Source organism: Budorcas taxicolor, chromosome 19 (genome assembly GCF_023091745.1).
Source record: "Budorcas taxicolor isolate Tak-1 chromosome 19, Takin1.1, whole genome shotgun sequence".
Taxonomy (NCBI): domain Eukaryota; kingdom Metazoa; phylum Chordata; class Mammalia; order Artiodactyla; family Bovidae; genus Budorcas; species Budorcas taxicolor.
This window is the reverse complement of record NC_068928.1, coordinates 13,373,714-13,392,827: the sequence shown is the minus strand read 5'-3', so window position 1 is coordinate 13,392,827 and position 19,114 is coordinate 13,373,714. Positions and strand designations below refer to the sequence as shown.

Genomic DNA, 19,114 nt, shown 5'->3' with positions numbered 1-19,114 from the left:
TGGAATGATCCAGTTAAATGTAAATCAGATCGTGACCCCAGAGTTTCCTGTGATTAAAAGCCTTAAAGGCTTCCCAGCTAACTCACATGAGGCCCAGAAACCCTGCAGTTGCCGGCAAGTCCCTCCCAGGCGGGCCTCCAGTGGCCCCATCCTCGCCTGCTCCTGCCGCGTCCCTCACCGAGGCTCCTCCGGCCTCCTCGCTCTGTCTTGAGCCTGCGGGGCACACTCGGCACCTTCACGCTTGTGGTTCCTTCTGCCTGGAGTGCTTTTCCACCAGATATCCCCATGTCTCACTTCCACAGCGCTTCAGGTATTGGCTCAAATGACATTTTCAGCAAAGCGTTCCCTGGCTATTCTTCTAGAAGGTCGAGTCTCCCAGCTGTCCTGTCTCCTTCCTCTATTTTACTTTTTTCTCTTCAAACATTATTCCCATTAACATTGTATATTTAACTTACTTATTTTGTGTATTTTCTGTATCTCCTACTAGAAGATTAGTTGTGTAACGCCAGAAACGTTTGCCTGCTTTGTCCCTTCCTGTTTTTCCCATGCCTTGACCAGTGCCTTCCGTGTCATAGGCGCCTGATAAACGTGGCTGACTGACATACTGCCGATACTCCCTGCTTTCTCAGCGAGAGTCAGGCAGACTCGGCGGCAACTTCAAATCCATGTCTCTGGCATGTTGTGCTCATTGTGGGACAAATTCAGTTAAACCGTGGACATAGTTTCTCATAGTATTTCAAGTGTTTTTCTCTGCTAGCTTTTTTTTTGTTTTTTGGTCTGAGTGACTCATTCACTTAAGGTGAATACATGTGTTAAATAACTGTATGTGAGTGTGCATATGTATGTATAAAAATAAGCCAATTAAGAAATGTTAGTATGATTTTTTAATGTACCTAGGGATTATTTATTTTAAAAAGCAAATATTTGTTTGCTTTTTTATTTAAAAAATGAAATGTTTATTTAAAACAAATGGTTCAAGCTTAGTGTTTATTGATCATTAACATAGACATCTGGTTTTAAGATGGAATACTCCAGTTTTGTGATGCTTTCAATTATCCTTGACCCATCTATATTTTGATGGTACGATGGTCCCATTGTGAGAAAATGATGAATAGTAATTCATGCAAATCTTTAATTTTGTGTTGATATTTTTAATGGAGGTATCACTTAAGATTAGAGAATGACCCCTTAACCTTGATGAAAAGGAAAATGAGTGGAATGTATCAGTACCGGAAGTTGCAGCTGCAAGATACCTGATTTCAAGGATACAATGATACAGAAGCAGACACCTCCATCTTTCAAAGGAGCACTCTCTATGCTAGTATTCTATGAGACAGTAACTCTTAAGACATGATTTGGCGATTTAAAGCTAGTTTAGAACCATTGCATCATACATGCTTTGCTGGGTCTTCTGGTCATTTGGTGATGGCAAATAATGGGTTAAAAACTATTTGTGCTTCCCACAGGGATACAAATATTTATATCTGACCCCTCAAGATTATAAGAGAGTCAGTGCTCTCAATTCTGTCCATTGTGAACATGTGGAAGATGAAGGAGAATCCAGGTAGGTGTTATCTATCAGAATAATTTGGCCATGGATTCAAGAAAGGAGAATTTGATCATTTTTTTCTCACTGTCCTGTTGATCATGACCCTGAGCAATGAAGACTACTTGTCGCGTAATCTAGGAGCCTTAGGTATCTCTGCTGTACCACTTACTAACTAAAAGGCAAAATTATTCATTGAGGTTTTAAAATTGTTTATTATCTGCATTTGAAAAGTTGGAACATACAAATAATTATGAATAAAAAGTAAAAACCAGCTATAGTCCTAGCAAGAGATCACAGTTATTAATATATATTCTTTCTGTCATATGTATATACATCTTTTTTCCTACATAATTGGGGTCATAATAGAAAAGGTCTTTTGTAATTTATTCTTTCCACTAAAAATTATTTTGGGGGGAACTTTTTATATTCTTACAATATTATTTCAGAATGTGATATTTAATGGCTTCATATAAATCTTTATAATGAATGTATCATATCTGGACATTCAGACAATTCTAATTTTTACTGCTATATCCCTGGACTGATCATTCTTTTATGTAAACTTTGAGGAATATCTCTGGTTATTTACTTTGTGTTAATTTCTAAAAGTAGAATTAGTAGTCAAAAAGTGTGTCCATTTAAAAACAAATTTTTTTTTAGCAGTTTCAAATTGTCTTCTCAAGAGCTGCATTCCCACGAACAGCATATGTGGTGCTTGTTTATGCTGTTTAATTGTTCTCCATCCTTGCCAACATTGATTACTGTCAATAAAACAGGATGAAAACAGCAATTGTTATTTTAACTGGTATTTTTTGATCACCAGTGAAGTTGAACAGGTTTATAATCTATCTGAAAGTATTTTCCAGAATGTTAATCAGTTGCTTCAGTATCATTTATTGAATAATTCATACCTTCTTCACTTTTATAATAGTCTTAACTCAATTACCAGGCTTTATATTCTGTTTTTTTGGTCTATCTATTCTTGGACTAATGCCACACAGTTTTAACTGCTGTAATGGGCCAGGGTTCCTCACATTCTTAATTTTTCCCCCAAATTTTATCAATTATTTTTGTCTTATTACATATAGGCTCATTTTTTTTAAATTCCCCAAAACCTCTCATAATGATTTTGATCCAGGTTGCATTAGGTTTATAAATTAGGATGATCTGAGTGCTTCATAATATTAACTCTTCCCAACAAGATGTATGGTGTGTTTTTCTAATTATTTAAGTGTATATTTGAAGTTTTATAGTTTTCTTCACATAGGTTATGCCAGAAGGTCTCAATCTTTTTTGGTTCACAGCACCCATATTGTCTCCGTAATTTTTTCATAGCAGCTTTGGCAAAAAGATATACTTGGGTATTTCTGATTATTGAGTAGTCAGACCCAGAGGGCTTCGTAAGTATTTACGCCATGAACAACATGGGTTTGAATTTCTTGAGTCCACTTCTGCATGGACATTTTCAACAGTAAATGCAACAGTACTATACCATCTGTGGTTGATTGAATCTGTTTATAGACATGGAAGAACCATGTATTAATAATCGAGCACCAACTATAAGTGATACTTGAATTTTCACCTACTGAGGGTGGATGCCCCTAACTCTGGCTGTTTCTTGTTCAAGGGTCAACTGTATAATATATATAATAGCTGAAAAAATTTTTTTTATTTCATTCTTAAATAATTGCAGTTACTTCTTATGGGATATTTGCATCTGCACGACGTTGCAAATCTTAGAGTCAGCTTGGACATCTCCACCCTCACATCTTGTTCTGCACTGGTTTTTGGGTAGAACTCCCTCCACCCGGCACCACCTTCAAAACTGAAAACCCATCTTTGCAACGATTGTCAGAAGGAATGTAGCACTACCTAGTGTTAAACCACAAACTCCTTGAAACTAGTAGTCACATGGGAGCCATCAGATATCACATAGTATTTCTCCCAAAACTTCGAAACGTCCTTCAGTGCCCCTGAGGGTTCACTGTGGCACCCATCCCAGGATGTCTTGGTGTACAGTGTAGGTATGGCGGGATTTTGCCGTTTTTTAAATAGCTCTAAGTGTTTTGCACTTTTTTCTTGCTACTCTGAACAGGATTCCCACCCCACCCGCACCATTGTATCTTTTAACTCTTTGTTACTGGTATCTCAGAAGACTTGATTTTTGTATATTGTTTCTGTTCAAATAAGTCAGTTTTCTTCTCTGAGCTTCAGTTTCCTCATCTGTACGAAGAAGAATCAAGTGAGCTTATATATATATGTGAAGCCCTTAATGGCACAGTACTAAGCACATAGTAAGCAATCATAGACCCTGGCTGTTATTATCTATGATAATGGAGAGGATATTCCTTATCACACTGTACGGTTGTGAGGGTCAAAAATGACACACACGAATCTTTCAAAATCATATTATGTTACACGAAGGTTTTTATTATAAGTAACATTAAAATGTGGCACTGCTTTTTTGTTTTTCGGCCATGTGATGTGACATGCACAATCTAGTTCCCTGACCAGGGATCAGACCTGTGCTCTTGCAGTGGAAGTGCAGAGTCTTAACCAATGGATCTCCAGGGAAGTCCCTGGTACTACTTTAAAGAATGATAGTCTTAAAGGTAGAAGACTTAGATCACAGAGCAGAAAATGGGAAATTTTTTATTCTCTTTCATGTAATGCAATAGGAAAAGATGTCACTTAACAAATCATAAACACCTCTGAAGCAGTATGCACTCCTTAGGAGGGAAAAGATCTGCTTTGCAAGGAAGGCCGGCAGGGCCCATGGGTATGTGTGACTCTACGGCATGTGAGCCTTATAAAAAGAACACTTAACCCCCTCCTCCACCACCAAATTACTGTGGCGTGTTAACCCATTAAAGCAGATTAACTTGACCTGTAACATAAGTCTGAAATCTAGAGTCTAGATACAGAGCCAAATGAAGAACTGGGAGAAGGAATTACTGGGAATCTGGGAAGCAGAAACACAAAGCCACAGAACAACAGCGAGAGCAAAGAAAAGGAATTGGTGGAAGGCTGGAAGTAAAGGAACAGAGAAATATGGGGGCAAAAAAAAAAATAGTTTAAGAGCCACTGTGGGATATTTATTTATTATTTCAGTTTCTAAAACTGCCCAGTGCCAAGGCTTCTGGGTACACGTGGAACAATAAATAACATATGCCCATCTCTATGTCCCACTTTGTATTTTTCCTTTATTAGCTGCATTCCCCATCTCCCATTTCGCATTATCAGCTATCACTCCTAATCTCCCACCGAGAAGACCCATGAGTGGCTCCCCTTGGATCTGCAGGCTGCTTTCTGGACAACTTGCCCAGCATTTCACGTTTACACACAGTCCCCGTGCCCCTCCAGAGCACTGTGCCAGGAACTCTCGTATATACACTGGGTGCTTGCCAAGGAGCAGGGATAGAATGCACTGTGTTGACCTTCCCTTCATCCTTGTCTTGGAAGGAGAGGATTTGGAACTTGAGAAATTGTTCTCACTGTGCCTCTGGATTTTTTTTTTTTTAATTCCTAGGTAACATTCATCTAAAATGATTTAATGGCTGTGGCTTACTGTAGAGATACATGTCCTAGAAAGTAAGAGGTCTTCTGACACTGGAGCGCCATCTATGTGTCAAACCCTCTCATTGCTGCTTAATTTAACTCAATTCAACTCTCAGAAGAGGATACACTCTAATTCCCATCTTACACAAGTTACCTTATCCCTAGAGTTGCGCTGCTGTATGTGTCAGAGCAGGGATTTAAACCTGTCTGCTTAGTTCCAGATTTTGCTCTTTCCGCTATACCATGTTGCTTCCAGACAAAATAGCTACCAAGCTAAGAAGGAAAGATATATGAATGACGAGTATAAAAAAATGTACAGAGCTCTGGTGTTAAATATAAGAGTTCAGTATGCTTTTAAAAGCATATTAATGGTGGTTATTCTCTTAATGGATTGTTGTTACTGTGTTTAACCTGTCTAATTTGGCATGACTCTATCCACCAGGTACAAGATAACTGACATTATTGGGAAGGAAGAAGGGCTTGGAGCAGAGAACCTTCGAGGGTCTGGAATGATTGCTGGGGAATCCTCTTTGGCCTACGACGAGATCATCACCATCAGCCTGGTAAATCTTGGCCGAGTGTGAGATTTTTGGAGAGCTGGCTGTGACTAGGATTTGCTTTTGCCACCATCACTGCTGTTCAGTCTCAAATGGGAGCATTTCTTTTAAAAAAAAAAATTGATTTATTGGCTGTGCTGGGTCTTTGTGGCTGAGCGTGCTTTTCTCTCTACTTGCAGCGAGTGGGAGCTACTCTCTAATTGCGGTGCAGGATTCTCATTGTGGTGGCTTCTCTCGTTGTGGACCACGGGCTCGAGGGTGTGCAGGCTTCAGTATTTGCAGTTTCCTGGGCTCTGGAGCACGGGCTTAGTTGCCCCATGGCATGTGGGATCTTCCCAGACCAGGGATCGAACTCATGTCTCCTGCACTGGCAGGCGGATTCCTATCTGTGCCACCAGGGAAGCCCCAGGAGCATTGCTTTAAAATTGTAAATCTGCAGTTTGATTTTAATTGTGTATAATAGTAGGACGATAGGGTAATGTACATAATTGGATTCCCCAGATGAAACTGGCACCTTGTGTTAGCTTTTAGTTTAACTTGTTATTTCTCAAATATTCTACACAGTATTAACAGCTTAAATTTCATTTCCTCTTAACTAGTTTCCTTTTTCATACCTCTAGTGTGGATGCCACACATCTGTGGAACAGGCAAAAGTGTAAGAGAAGTAAAGGGTCTGAGACTCTTTAACTGTTGCTTGAATCATTGAATGAATTCTGTACCTTCTTGGCTTTAACCAGGAAATTGTGTTTTTGTATTGTCATTTAACCAAACAGATTTCCTAAAAAAACAAAAAAAACCTAGCTTCTGTTCATGTGAATTTTTTGTATATTGATAGGTTAATTCTGACAGCTTGCGAGGGAACATAAATATATGACGCATCGAATTTATTCTGTTTTTAAGGTTACGTGCAGGGCCATTGGAATTGGGGCTTACCTCGTCCGACTCGGACAGAGAACCATCCAGGTCGAAAATTCTCACTTAATCCTGACAGGAGCTGGGGCCCTCAACAAAGTAAGTTTCTAGGGTTTGGGAGAAGTGTGTGAAGCTTTTCCAAGACTGTTGTGAATTCTTAATTCTAGGTCTTGATTGGTGGGGGAAGATATTCAGCTCACGCCTTCCTCAGTCTCTGCTCCTCTCTCCGTCTTCTCTGCCTATTCATTCATTTGACATAATGAGTATTATGAGTACCTACTGTGTGCCTGACACTATTCCAAGCCCTGTGGATATGTTAACAAACAAACCATATATAACTTCTGCTGCAAAGAGTTTACATTCTGATGTCTTTCTAGAAAGATCAGATTGACTGCGTCTGTTCTGCCCTCCCCCTCTCTTTCTGTCCTCTGTGAGCGAGCAGTGTGAGACTTATACCTATGAAACATCCTCTGAACATGGCAAGGGTATCAGGTTTTAATGTTTTGAGAAACTGTGAAAGCACCTCTGAAGAGGAACACTTAAGCCGTGGTCCCTTATAGGTAAGGAAGTACTTGGTGGATGTTGAATGGGAAGTGGGCGGGTGGATGCATGGATGGATTGCTAAGAAAAGAGTGTGACATGGACGTTCACTTTCCCGTCCAAAGAAATGCTTGTGCCTGTTCAATCCAAGTGCATAGTGGCTTTTCCAGAGAGGGGAAAAAATATATAGCTTTCACTCTTACAGTGACCTCAGTACCTAAGAATACCTGCATATACAAAGGACCATGTAGTTCCCCCTTCTTTGCAGGCATAGGAAAATTATTTTCTCTCCAAAGCTAGGAATATGTAATAGTCTAAGGCTGGCTGGCTGACCTCATACAACTCACATAACCTCTCATCTTTCTCTATCTGCCAAAGATAAGTAGCAGTTTCCACCTTCAAATGAGGAAACAGAGGTAAAAGCACCTGGAACTTGGCACAAAGCATTGGCCTGTGCTGCACTTCGTCACCTTTTCCTCTCTCTTAACATGGTTTGGGGATCGAATTTGCGGAATTACGTGTGTGCTAAGTTAGTTGTTTATTAGACTTGCACAAACTTTTTTTTTTTTTAATCCAGCCTTGACTTTCAAGTAGAAGGATTGGAATTCAGTGTCCCAGCCTATCATCCCCATTTAGAATAAGTTGACACTGCCATCAGTCTAGTTAACTTTGGGGGACGCCAGAAATGAGAATGATGTGAGGTGATAAGCTTGCTCTCTGCACCCATGTGAACTCTGTATCCTTCTCTGGGTTTGCCTTTCTCTCCAAGGAAAGCAGAGTGCTGCTCACAGAGGCCGGCTTGGATGTCCTGCTCTTTCTTGAGAGAGTAGCCTGGAAATAAAGATTGTGAACTGTCTCTGCTGAGGGAGATTATTGCTCTGAATGAAACTGGCTGAGAGTCTTAGGTTTTTAAAGAGAGTTGTTCTTTTGGATCCTTTTTCTTAGAATGAGATATTGATGCATGCTGAAGAGACCTGTACATACCATTATCTGTGAGGATCCAGTGTAACGAAGACACCTACATTTCTACAATGTTCCCCTACCTGAGCAAAGAGCTAATTTCTGAAGTGCCTTGTCACACTTAAGTTTCTTATTTTTTCCCTGATAGCAAAAGACTATTCCAAAAGGCAGAGGTGTTGTCATTGTTGTTTTATTGTCACTGCTGCTGGGGGTTTTGTTTGTTTTTTCCTGAAAGCTTGGTAGTTGAATTTCAATCTTGCTACGAAGAAAGCATTAGGGGTTTTGTTTTGTTTTCTTAAAATCTGGTTGAATTGCTGTGATCAAATTCATTATATTCATCTTCCTCTTAGCCTGCAGGGCCGCTGGTTAAAGAAGAAGTCTAGTTGTAGGGAAGAGACAGTGAAGCTGCAGCTGTAACTTACCCTACAATGCTTGTTTCCGGAAGGATATGATCATTTGTAGCTGAAGAGAGTGATCAGTTATAGGGGTTACCTAACCCTGCCCTGACTGCTTCTCTATCCTCTTACATGGAGCTGGCAGACCCCGGATTTCATGCAAATTCATTAAAATGTCCTGTCTGCCCCTGTGCCTCTCAGGTATGAAGAAGGGGACTAGACAGGGGCCACATACTCCGGCTGCCTCCTCCGCCTTCCTGCTTGTGCACATCCTGTCTTTGTGCGCGCCGCTATCGCTCTCCACGCCTGCCTTTTCTTCTATAGGAGTCTGTCCCGCATCCACTGGGCGTGTGTCCAGGTCACTTTGAGTGCATGTCTCTTCCTGCCCGAGCGCTAGTCTCTGTGTCTTTGTGTCTGGATCCCTCTCTGTGTGTGTGCTTCCCTGAGTCTCCATGTGTGAGAAAGTCTTTGTGTGTGTGTGAAGCCCCGCGGAGCCTCCCTAAGCCCTGACCATCTACCCTGTCATACGTGTGTACCTGTGTAAATGTAGGTGGTGGACGCAAGCCTTTAGACTGTAAACATTTGACCCCTACCTTTCTGAGTCTTCATCCTTTATGTTAAACATTAGGGCAAAGAGTCAGAAGGGAGGGGGCGCATGGCGAGGTTGTAGGGAAAAAAAAAACCTGTGTGTGCAAGTGCCGATCCCGTTGACCCCTTTGAAAATTGAAATAATGATAATGCGCGTCTCCTGACTGCATCAAAGTATCAGCACATCAAAAGCCAGGAGGCATGAAATGCAAATGATAAAGTGAAAGCAGATGGATTGTGCATGATCGCCTGATGCCCAATGAATTTTAAAAGGTGCTGGATTGCAGAGGGGGGGTGGGGGGGTGGGGGTGGTACTGAAATAAACACGTTATCCCTGCGATTTTTTTTTTTTGTTCTTGACGCGCACTCCTGACAGTATTTTTTTCACACTTGAGTGAACACCCACTTCATCTCTCTCTCTCCTCTTCTCTCTTTCTCTCTCCTTTCTAACTCCACCTCCCCACCACCCCCCCACCTCTTACACGTCTCAGGTCATGTCGCTGCAGCTCCGGTGGAAATAATAAGATATAAACCACGAGGTTGTTATTTGCATAGAAATAGCATGGAGCCCCAGGCAGCAAGGGAGAAGGACACAGGGATCATTTGTCTAAAATTTTAATGAAAACTTTTGCTGAGGCAGAGATTTTTTTAAAAACTTTCTTTCTCCCTGCTCTTCTCCTCCCTCTCCCCGCCCCCCTCCACCCCATCTCTGCTTTGACTGCACACAGTTGGGTGTGAAGAGAAAGGGTTGACACTCCACATATCACACTTCTGTAAGGCAGCCACATGTAAATTGTTTGTTCCTTTAATAGAAACGAAGCTGGAAAGACACACATTCCCAACCTAATACACTGCGTGTCTGCGTCAAGCTTTTATGGCTGCACTCCGTCTCAGCACCCACGTGGTGTTGCCCGTCGTTAGCCAACCCGGTTTTAATTAGTTTAGCCCTTCCTACCTCTCTCTTCCAAAGACTCTTACTTTTAAAGGATTTCTTTTTGTAGCCGGCAGTGGTCACCTGCACATAAAACATGACCATCCCCACGGTTTCCTGTCTCTTCCTTTCAGTGATTTCACTGTTCACTTACACATCTTTTTTAGCGGCTCCGTCCTCTGCCATCCTGTCTTTTGTTTTCCAAAACCAGAGAGTGCTCCCCGCATGTGTACTTTGATCCCCTGTCCTTGTCATCTGAGTGTTTGTACATCCTCATTCCTTGAATGCCTTGTTCTTTGCTGCCTGTAGTTATGTGTGAAATATTCAGAATGTTACACAGATGAGGAGAGATACAGGATCCAGTCTTCTTAAGCATCGCAGAAACAGAGTTGACATTTGAACTCAAGGTGATGGGCTGGTGATAGGGGCAGCCTGGATAACTTTATTTGAAACTTAAGAACATCCGTGTGGTTCCTTGTTACTTTCTGGGTGGGCCGGTGGCATGGGGGCCATTTTACAGATGGGAAGACGGAAACAGCAGAAGGTAGAAGAATACCTTTGTCTGTTCGTCCCACCAACAGAGACTAGAACTAGCAGCAGAACATGAACCTCCGCGTCCCTGAGTTTCATTTAAGCTGCGCTCAGTTCCCTGGGCTCTGTGTCCACAAGGCCTGAGAAGAGAAAGTAGTGTGATCATTTTATTTTTTTTATATATTATTTATTTTACTTTAAGCTGCACTGGGTCTTCACTGCTGCATGGGCCTTCTCTAGTTGCAGCAAACAGGGGCTACTCTTCGTCGTAGGGCTTGAGCTTCTCATTGCGGTGGCTTCTCTTGTTGCGGAGCACTGGCTCTAGGCAAGAGGGCTTCAGTCGTTGCAGTGCGTGGGGTCAGTAGTTGTGGCTTAGTGACTCCTCGGCATGTGGGATCTTCCTGGACCAGGGATTGAACCTGTATTCCCTGCATTGGCAGGCGGACTCTCAGCCGCTAGACCATCAGGGACGTCCCAGTGGTCATTTTACTTTTTGTCCAAATGTCATGAGAGTGATAACATTAGTAAGAGAAGCTCCTAAGGGCCTGCTCTTTCATGTCACTCAAGGTAGTGGATCATGGGTTCCCAGTTCTTCAAACAGTAGATGGTGGGTGGGCAGATCCTTCAAAATACCTCACTGAGTGGTAAGGACGGACTTGATGGACGTGAAAGACTACCTGCCAGAAGGGAGTCAGGCTGGCTTGGCAAAGGCAGCAGCTTGCATGCTTGGGAAACTGGAAAAAAAGACCCTTAATGGGCTGTGACAATTTGTAGAGTCATAAACTCCTAAGTCAAGGCGACATTGGACGTTTGCAGTGACTTTCAGATCCACTTCCTCTCCTTCCACTCTTTGCTCTGTTCTGTGTTTACTGTAATGTAGGTCAGTAGGCTGGGAGGACCTAGAAATATAAGGGATGTAGACTAGAGCCTGCCAGTTCTCAGTCCACTGCCTAGATGTGGTAAAAGCTCTCTCCTTGTACCAAGAAATCAGAATTGCAGTTTATGACTTGTCCTCTGGACAGTAACTGTCTCTGGAGGTAAGGCATCTGCCAGTGGTCTGATAGATTCATTCAAGAGGTGATGTATGATTTTCTCATGCTAAACCATTTTAAAGCTTCTGCATTAAGGAGGAAAAAATATCCAATAATCTCATTCCCTTTAGAGAGAACAGGTCCCTAGTACCACTGGATCTGCCAAGAAAAAATAAATTATATGGTGAGTGTGGCTAGGGCTATGTGTTAGGCCTGTAGGGGGGCTAATTCTGCTAATCTTGCTTTTGAAACTTGGTATCAGGCCCTCACTGGATCTCAGTTTCCAAATACATATATTTGTGTGTCAGTACAACATGAAATGTGACTCTTTGGGGTACAGTATCAGAGCTCCTCCTAGGAGCTTGTAGCGCCGGGAGCCTGCATTGTGCATTCTCCATCCTTGCCCATGACGCTGATGCACAACGTGAGAGTCAGCCATGGGGGCTTGAGAAAGGAAGGGATGGTTCTTCAGCTCTGGCTGCCTTGTAACTGTCACGTAACTTAAAGAGGCAGACTGGGGACTTCCCTGGAGGTCCAGTGGTTAAGGCTCAGAGCTCCCAATGCAGGGAGTAGGGGTTCCATCCCTGGCCAGAGAACTAAGATCCCACAAGCCTCATGGTAAAACCAAAAAATAAATGAAAGAAATAGACTGGCCAGGTTTGAATCCAGGCTCTGCCAACTGTGAGTGGAGCAACCTTGAACAATGTACTTAACCATTCCAGGTCACAGTTGTGTTAACCGTAAAACAAGGCTTGTAACAGGCTCTTGTGAGGATTAAATGAGTTAATACAGGTAATCCACTGGTACTGTTGTCGTCTTCCCTAAGATGCATTTAGGGGCCTGTCTCAGTGCAGCTCTTTATCTAAGACGTGGAAGTGAAATACAAACACAACATTCTCTCTACTTTCTGACCCTTGGAAGGCAAAGATTCCTTTAAGAAAATGTTAGATGTCAGTCCTCACTGTGGCAGTACATCCACGTATTGACTTTCCCCATAGATGTTATCTAAAGACAATCACACACTTTGGAAAGCCATTAACGCCAGCGGCACCGTGTCCGGTCCTGATAGGGTAGTGTATGTGTCAGTCATCTGTCTGCGCAGGTCCCCAAGGACTTGTTGCTACAATAGCCCATAATCACTCTAAGGATCAGTCCAGCAATTTGCATTTTTAAAAGTCCCTAACTACCTATTTTCACAACAGACAGGCCCTGTTCTCCAAAGCTCCAGATGGGATCAGTCTCCTTTCTAAAGAGGGCATGTGAGCTTCCTCTCAGAGTCAGCCGCTCTTTAGCATGAGGAATGAGCTCTCAGAAAAGGTTGCCCATCCCTTTGGTTTTCAAGCATTCCCCCCTGAGCACACGTAAAATAGGGGCACACCTGACCCCATCTGGGGAGTTGTTTAGTTTCTCATCCAGTGTTCCTTGGGTCTGGTAGGAAACTGTACCAGGTCTGTTTGACGCCATGAGTGCGCGGAGGTAATTGGCCGGCAGTCTGCTCCCCGCTCTCTGGTAGAATTGTCATTCAGGGATCCACTGCCTCCGACCCTCTAAGAGAGCCCGCGTGAGCATGGTGGCCTAGAGACTCAGGATGGGAGAGCCCACACGAGCATCACTTAGAGCTTCTAGACGAAGTCAGAGTTCTGAGGCTCTGCCTGGGCATTGAGACTCGGGAATGATCATGTTCAACAGCCTATTATAAATGTGCTAAAACTTTTTGAAGTTTCAAAGCCTTTGATGTTTGTCATTCACTTATGTCCAACTCTTTGTGACCCTCTTGGCGACCCCCTCAGTCGTGTCCGACTCTCTGCAACACTATGGACTATAGCCCACCAGGCTCCTCTGTCCATGGGATTCTCCAGGCAAGAATACTGGAGTGGGTTGCCATGCCCTCCTCCAGGGCATCTTTACAACCCAGGGATTGAACCTGTGTCTCTTACGTCTCCTGCATTGGCAGATGGGTTTTTTACCACTAGCACCACCTGGGAAGCCTATCAGAGCCTTTACAGTTTTTAAAAATTATTTATTTATTATTTCTTTGGCTGCATGGAATCTTGGAGCACGCAAGATCTTCATGGCAGAGTTTGGATCCTCTAAATTGTGGTGCTTGGGCTTATTAGTTGCTCCTCGGCACATGAGATCTTAGTTCCCCAACCAGGGATGGACCCCACTGCATTGCAAGGCAGATTCTTAACCATCACCAGGGAAGTCCCTCAGACTTTTTTCCTAAGAAAAAGCAAACAAATTTTTTTTTTTTTATTCCTCTCCTTGCCATGTACTAGCAAAGCAACTAGCCCAAAGCAACTTTGGTTTCTTGTCTCTTTGGGGCTCACTTTCCTCTATGTAAAATACATTTCCTATCTTAAGGTGAAGACCAGAGGGTCTCTGAATGTTAAATTCTTTTTAATTTCTAGTACTCTCTTATGCTATGAAGATGTGTCTTGGCTTGTAGCCAGGGAGCTGTGTTAGGTTGGGGCAGGGAGAGAATAGATTGGGGCACTGGTGGGGAGTCTAAAAAAGTGACTACATGTGAGAGAATTCTGTGTTAGTGCGATTACATACTAGTGATACATAAATTACTATGTGTTAGCAAGGTTCAGAATGGGAGTTATAGAGCATAACAGTTAAAAATTTTTTTTTCCATATTACAGAAGAGTTAAGTGCCATGTGGTGATGGTGATGATGTAGTTGATGATGAGGACAAGTGGTCCTAGAATTATTGCTGGAAGCAAAAGGATCCTTCAAAGTCCCACTACCCAACTGTTGTTTGAATTTCTGCTGTAACTCCATTACCAAATAGTCATTCAGTGATGCTTGAAAAACTCGACTGAAGGGCAACTCAGTACTCTTTAAGCCAATCCATTTAATCTATATGAAGTTCTTCCTAGTCTGTTTCTCTATACAGACAAACTAATTCCTCTTAAATAGTAGTTCAAAATTAACAAAGTGACTCCAGTTTGATGCTCTGGCCTATTGTAGAACTGAATAGAACCGAACTCTTTCCCATGTATTTTTGCTTTCAAAGTCGTCTTGTCTCAAGAACAAATGTAGTGAAGATGAAAATGCTCTTCAAAGACAGCAAAGAAATTGGATTCATAACATTCCGGCCAGCTGAAAATATGAAATGAGTTGTAATTACTGGAGGAACAGCTAAAACTCACCACTCTGAAATAGTACTCTCTAGAACCTTAGGGATCTGCTGCATGCTGTCCCCCAGGCTTTTATGCCTTCCCATCACCCGCCTTGTCAAAAGTCAAGGTCGTGATACAGGACTGGAAGATAGGGTCTTTTTTTTTTTTTTTTTGCTGCACTGGGTCTTCGTTGCTGCACGTGGGGTTTCTCCAGTTGTGGAGAGTGGGGGCCCCTCTCCAGCTGCGGTGCTTGGGCTCCTCGTCGCGGTGGCTGCTCTTATTGCCGAGTGCTAGCTCTCTGCACACAGGCATCAGGAGTTGAGGCTCTTGGTCTTAATTGCTCCTTGCAGCATGTGGATCTTCCCAGACCAGGGATCAAACCTGAGTCCCCTGCATTGGCAGTGGATTCAGTGGATTCGCAACCACTGGGCCACCAGGGAAGTCCAAAGATAGGTCTTTTTGAGAGCTATATATTCAGATACTAGTTAAATTAGTTTAGTGGGACTTGTTTCAGGACTCAGTAGGGTGATGTAGACTGAGGGACTCTGAAGCCCCCCGGGCACACAAAACCAGGATACTAATTTCTCACTCTCTCAGCTCAGGGAGCAGTCTCTGGCTCACACATATGTGTGACCTCCACTCTATGTCTGCCCTCTCTCCAGAGCATCCTATCCAGCCCCCAGGACTGGATGCTCCCTGAGTCTTGGAATCAAGAGATGCCTCCACTTCACAGGTTCTGGGGTGTGTAGGGTCTGTACATGTTCTGCCTGTCATAAAACATCGTCCCTGAACTCAAGCTAAGTGCCCCCCAAGGCCTGGTGCCCTCAGCAGAGCAGCTCAGCATCTTCATCTTCCCAGTCATTTAGATGTTATGCCTCCTTGGGATGGATTTTCTTCACTTTTCTTTCCAGCCATGTTCATCGTTCTGTCTTTGCAAATTAGTGTTCAGTCAAAGTTCTGCTGTTGTGTCTCTCCCTCTCCTCTCCCCTTAACCTTTCTTCTCCCCCCAACCCCTGCCTGAAACCCAAGTAAATTAGCTTCTCACCCCTGCCCCCCAGTTTTAAAAAAATTCCCATACTCCTCCAGCAGTGTCTGTTCTTGGATTTGCAGTCAGCAGCCATCTCCAATAACCATCCGGCTGTCAGCTCTGCAGCTCCCCACTACCTCCCACCTCCCCCATCACTCACCAGAGGAAAAAGAGAGCCAGGGCCAGAACTTGAAATATATCATGCAATAGTGTATCATGAATTTGTTGTGAATCACAGCGGTGAAGCAGGTTTATTTATTTCTGAGACCTTAAATCAATACAAAGTAGGTCTCTTAGTTCTGAAGCTGGGATGGAGTGTGAAAAAATGAGCCCATTGTACTCTTAAAACTTTGGGGAAAGGAGATGACAGCTATATAATTCCATTTACCAGGCACTAGGGGCTTTAATGTGAAGGTGACAGGGAGCTCTTTGTGCATTTAGAGCACCATATCTTCTAAATAAAAGATCTGTAGACTTGATAGTGGAGCATAGCTCCGAGTTTAATAATCTCCAAGCATTAGACCGAGCCAATATGTTCCCAAGTCAGAGAGGTCCCCCCCAAACACTCATAAATTAAAAGTGCAAGAACTGCACACGGTGGTAGATTAGAAATGCAAGGACTTCAGTCTTCTGGGGCGAAGACGGACCTGGTCCCTCGCTGTGCACAGACTGCTGTGTGAATATGATAAAGACGCAGGAAACGAGACTGTTTAGAAACCTGACTACTGACTGTTCATCATTCTCAGGAATGTCCCCTGTGCATGGATCCAGATCTGGCTGTGTCCCCTGTCATTCAGAGCGGCTGCCTTCACACAGTCTAATCAGCTAATGTCCACCATCAGGAGTGTTGAATTATGAAAGGAGAAGCTTTAAGAGCAGTTTAGATTGATACAAATTACCATGCCCAGGCTTTGAGTTTTTCTGGTTTATTCTTGATTGGGTCCTAATAGTTTAAATGTCTCAGAGTCTAGAATTTAAGCCCTTTAAAATAGTTTGCACATAAGAGGAAGTGAGAAATCAGTGTTTATTTAGGAAAGGAACTCATCCGAATTTAACCAAGAGTATAAGATTCAAATATGGGAAGTCAAGACCGTTGGAACATATCATCAGCTTGTGGGTATCTTCATTTTCCGTCTAACCCTTTGATAAAATGTCTTCTCAACAGATAAAGCAGGTTTATGCAGCTCAGTAGAGCAACCCTAATGTGATATGACTTTATAGTATATAGAGTTACTAGCTTAATTCTAGCCCAGGTAAAGAATTTTGAAAGAAAAACCCAGCATCTCCACTGGCAAAAACTAAAAGAGGCAAACCAAACTACTCGTTTTGCTTAAGGAGCCCCAACACATATTAGCACTAATAGGAAAGACTCCTGTTGCTTATAGTAGTTCAGCTTGCTGAAAATACCAACCCGGGCTGAGTTTTTATAGAGCAGTGAGAAGGGTGGCAGCTCCCCAGCATTTACTGTGTGAGAGTAAAGGCACAACTGTGCCTGTTGTGTTAAGACAGTGACAGGCTTTTCATGTGTTTTAAGAGGAAAACATTAAATTGCCGCCCACCAGATATAGATGAGAAAACACAAACAGAAAGGCTGAAGAGATGAAAGGTCGGTATTACTCCCTAAGAAGCCAGGTCACAGAAGGCACCAAACTCTGTGCCTCCACTGGTGGGCAGAGGCAGTCACACTGCCAGCTGCCTTCCAGTACCAACCTCATGTCCCATATCTAGTCAGAAAAACCACTGGGAGGTGACTGGGAGGGAAAAAAAAAAATATATATATATATATATAAAGAGTTCTCACAACTCAATAATAGGAAACAACCCAGTAACTTTTTAAATGGGTAAGAAATTTGAACAGACCTTTCACCAAAGGTATAGGGATGGGTAAATAAGCACATAAAAAGATATTATCATTAGCACATAAAAATATATTTATCATTAGTCATTCAGTTCAGTTCAGTCGCTCAGTCATGTCCGACTCTTTGCGACCCCATGAATCGCAGCACGCCAGGCCTCTCTGTCCATCACCAACTCCCGGAGTTCACTCAGATTCACGTCCATCGAGTCAGTGATGCCATCCAGCCATCTCATCCTCTGTCGTCCCCTTCTCCTCCTGCCCCCAATCCCTCCCAGCATCAGAGTCTTTTCCAATGAGTCAACTCTTTGCATGAGGTGGCCAAAGTACTGGAGTTTCAGCTTTAGCATCATTCCTTCCAAAGAAATCCCAGGGCTGATCTCCTTCAGAATGGACTGGTTGGATCTCCTTGCAGTCCAAGGGACTCTCAAGGGAGACACAAATTAAAACCACAGTTAGACCCTACTAATATAAATTTAAGTTGACATACTAAATGTTGGTGAGGATGCAAAACAACTGGAAATCTCACATGTTGGTGGGACTGCACAATGGTACACTCACCTAGAAAAAGTTTAGCTTTCTTTTAAAAAAGTTATCCACTTACAGTATATCCTAGCAGTCCTGTTGTTGTCCAGTTTCTAAGTCGTATCCAACTCTTTGTGACCCCATGGGCTACAGCAGGCCAGGCTTTGCTGTCCTTCCCTGTCTCCTGGAGTTTCCCCAGATTCACGTCCATTGAGTCAGTGATGTTATCTAACCGCATCATCCTCTGATGCCCTCTTCTCCTTTTGCCAGCAGTCTTACTCCTGGGTATTTACTCAGCAGAAATGAAAACGTGCATTGATACAAAAACCTGTATGGGAATGTATAGCAGCTTTATTCGTAGTTGCCTGACCCTGGAGACAACTCAAATGTCAGCTAACAGCAAGCAGATGGACAGGTGGTAGTATTTCCGTAAAATGGAATACTACTCTGCAGTAAAAAAGGAGCTGCCACCTATGTGAGCATCAATGACTCTCAGATGTATAATGCTACTGAAAGAAGCTAGCATTCTAAAAAGGGCAACGTTGTTGAGACACAAGGATCCATGTTGGTCAGGGGTGGGAGAAGGGAATTGATTACAAAGGAAATGAGAACATTTTGGGGGCTGATGAAAATTTTGGGGGCAGTTGTGGGCGGTGGGTTACACACCTGTGTGATGTGAGATTTCATAGAGTTGTACACCTAAAAATGGACAATTTCACTATATTATATGTCAATAGACCAGACTTTTACTTTTTTTTTTCTGTATTTGGAAATAATTTATTGTCAGTGTGCTCAAGTCTGCAGCTAAATAAGCAGTTGATGGATCCCTGAGATGAGTGATTTTATCTGGCATCAGTTTTGACTCTGGAAGTCTATGCCTTTTTCTCATACGTTTGACAAGTAAACTGTCATGAGGTTCCTCTCTACCCCAGTTCCTCCTTCTGCCATCTACCTCATTCCTCTATTCTCCCTGTATCTCAGTTTCTTTTTGCATAAATATCATTTCTTTTTTAAAGCATTTACTTAT

At 42.8% G+C, this 19,114-nt stretch overlaps 1 protein-coding gene across 2 annotated transcripts in view; it reads left to right on the top strand.

The window, feature by feature from the left end:
* The window catches only part of ACACA (acetyl-CoA carboxylase alpha), a 240,065-nt gene that overhangs the window by 171,163 nt on the left and 49,788 nt on the right, over nucleotides 1-19,114 (top strand). For both annotated transcript variants that reach the window (XM_052657738.1, XM_052657739.1), the window contains exons 43-45: nucleotides 1,467-1,564; nucleotides 5,550-5,670; nucleotides 6,565-6,675. In XM_052657738.1, the coding sequence (XP_052513698.1) occupies nucleotides 1,467-1,564; nucleotides 5,550-5,670; nucleotides 6,565-6,675 (330 nt within the window). The remainder of the gene's footprint in view (nucleotides 1-1,466; nucleotides 1,565-5,549; nucleotides 5,671-6,564; nucleotides 6,676-19,114) is intronic.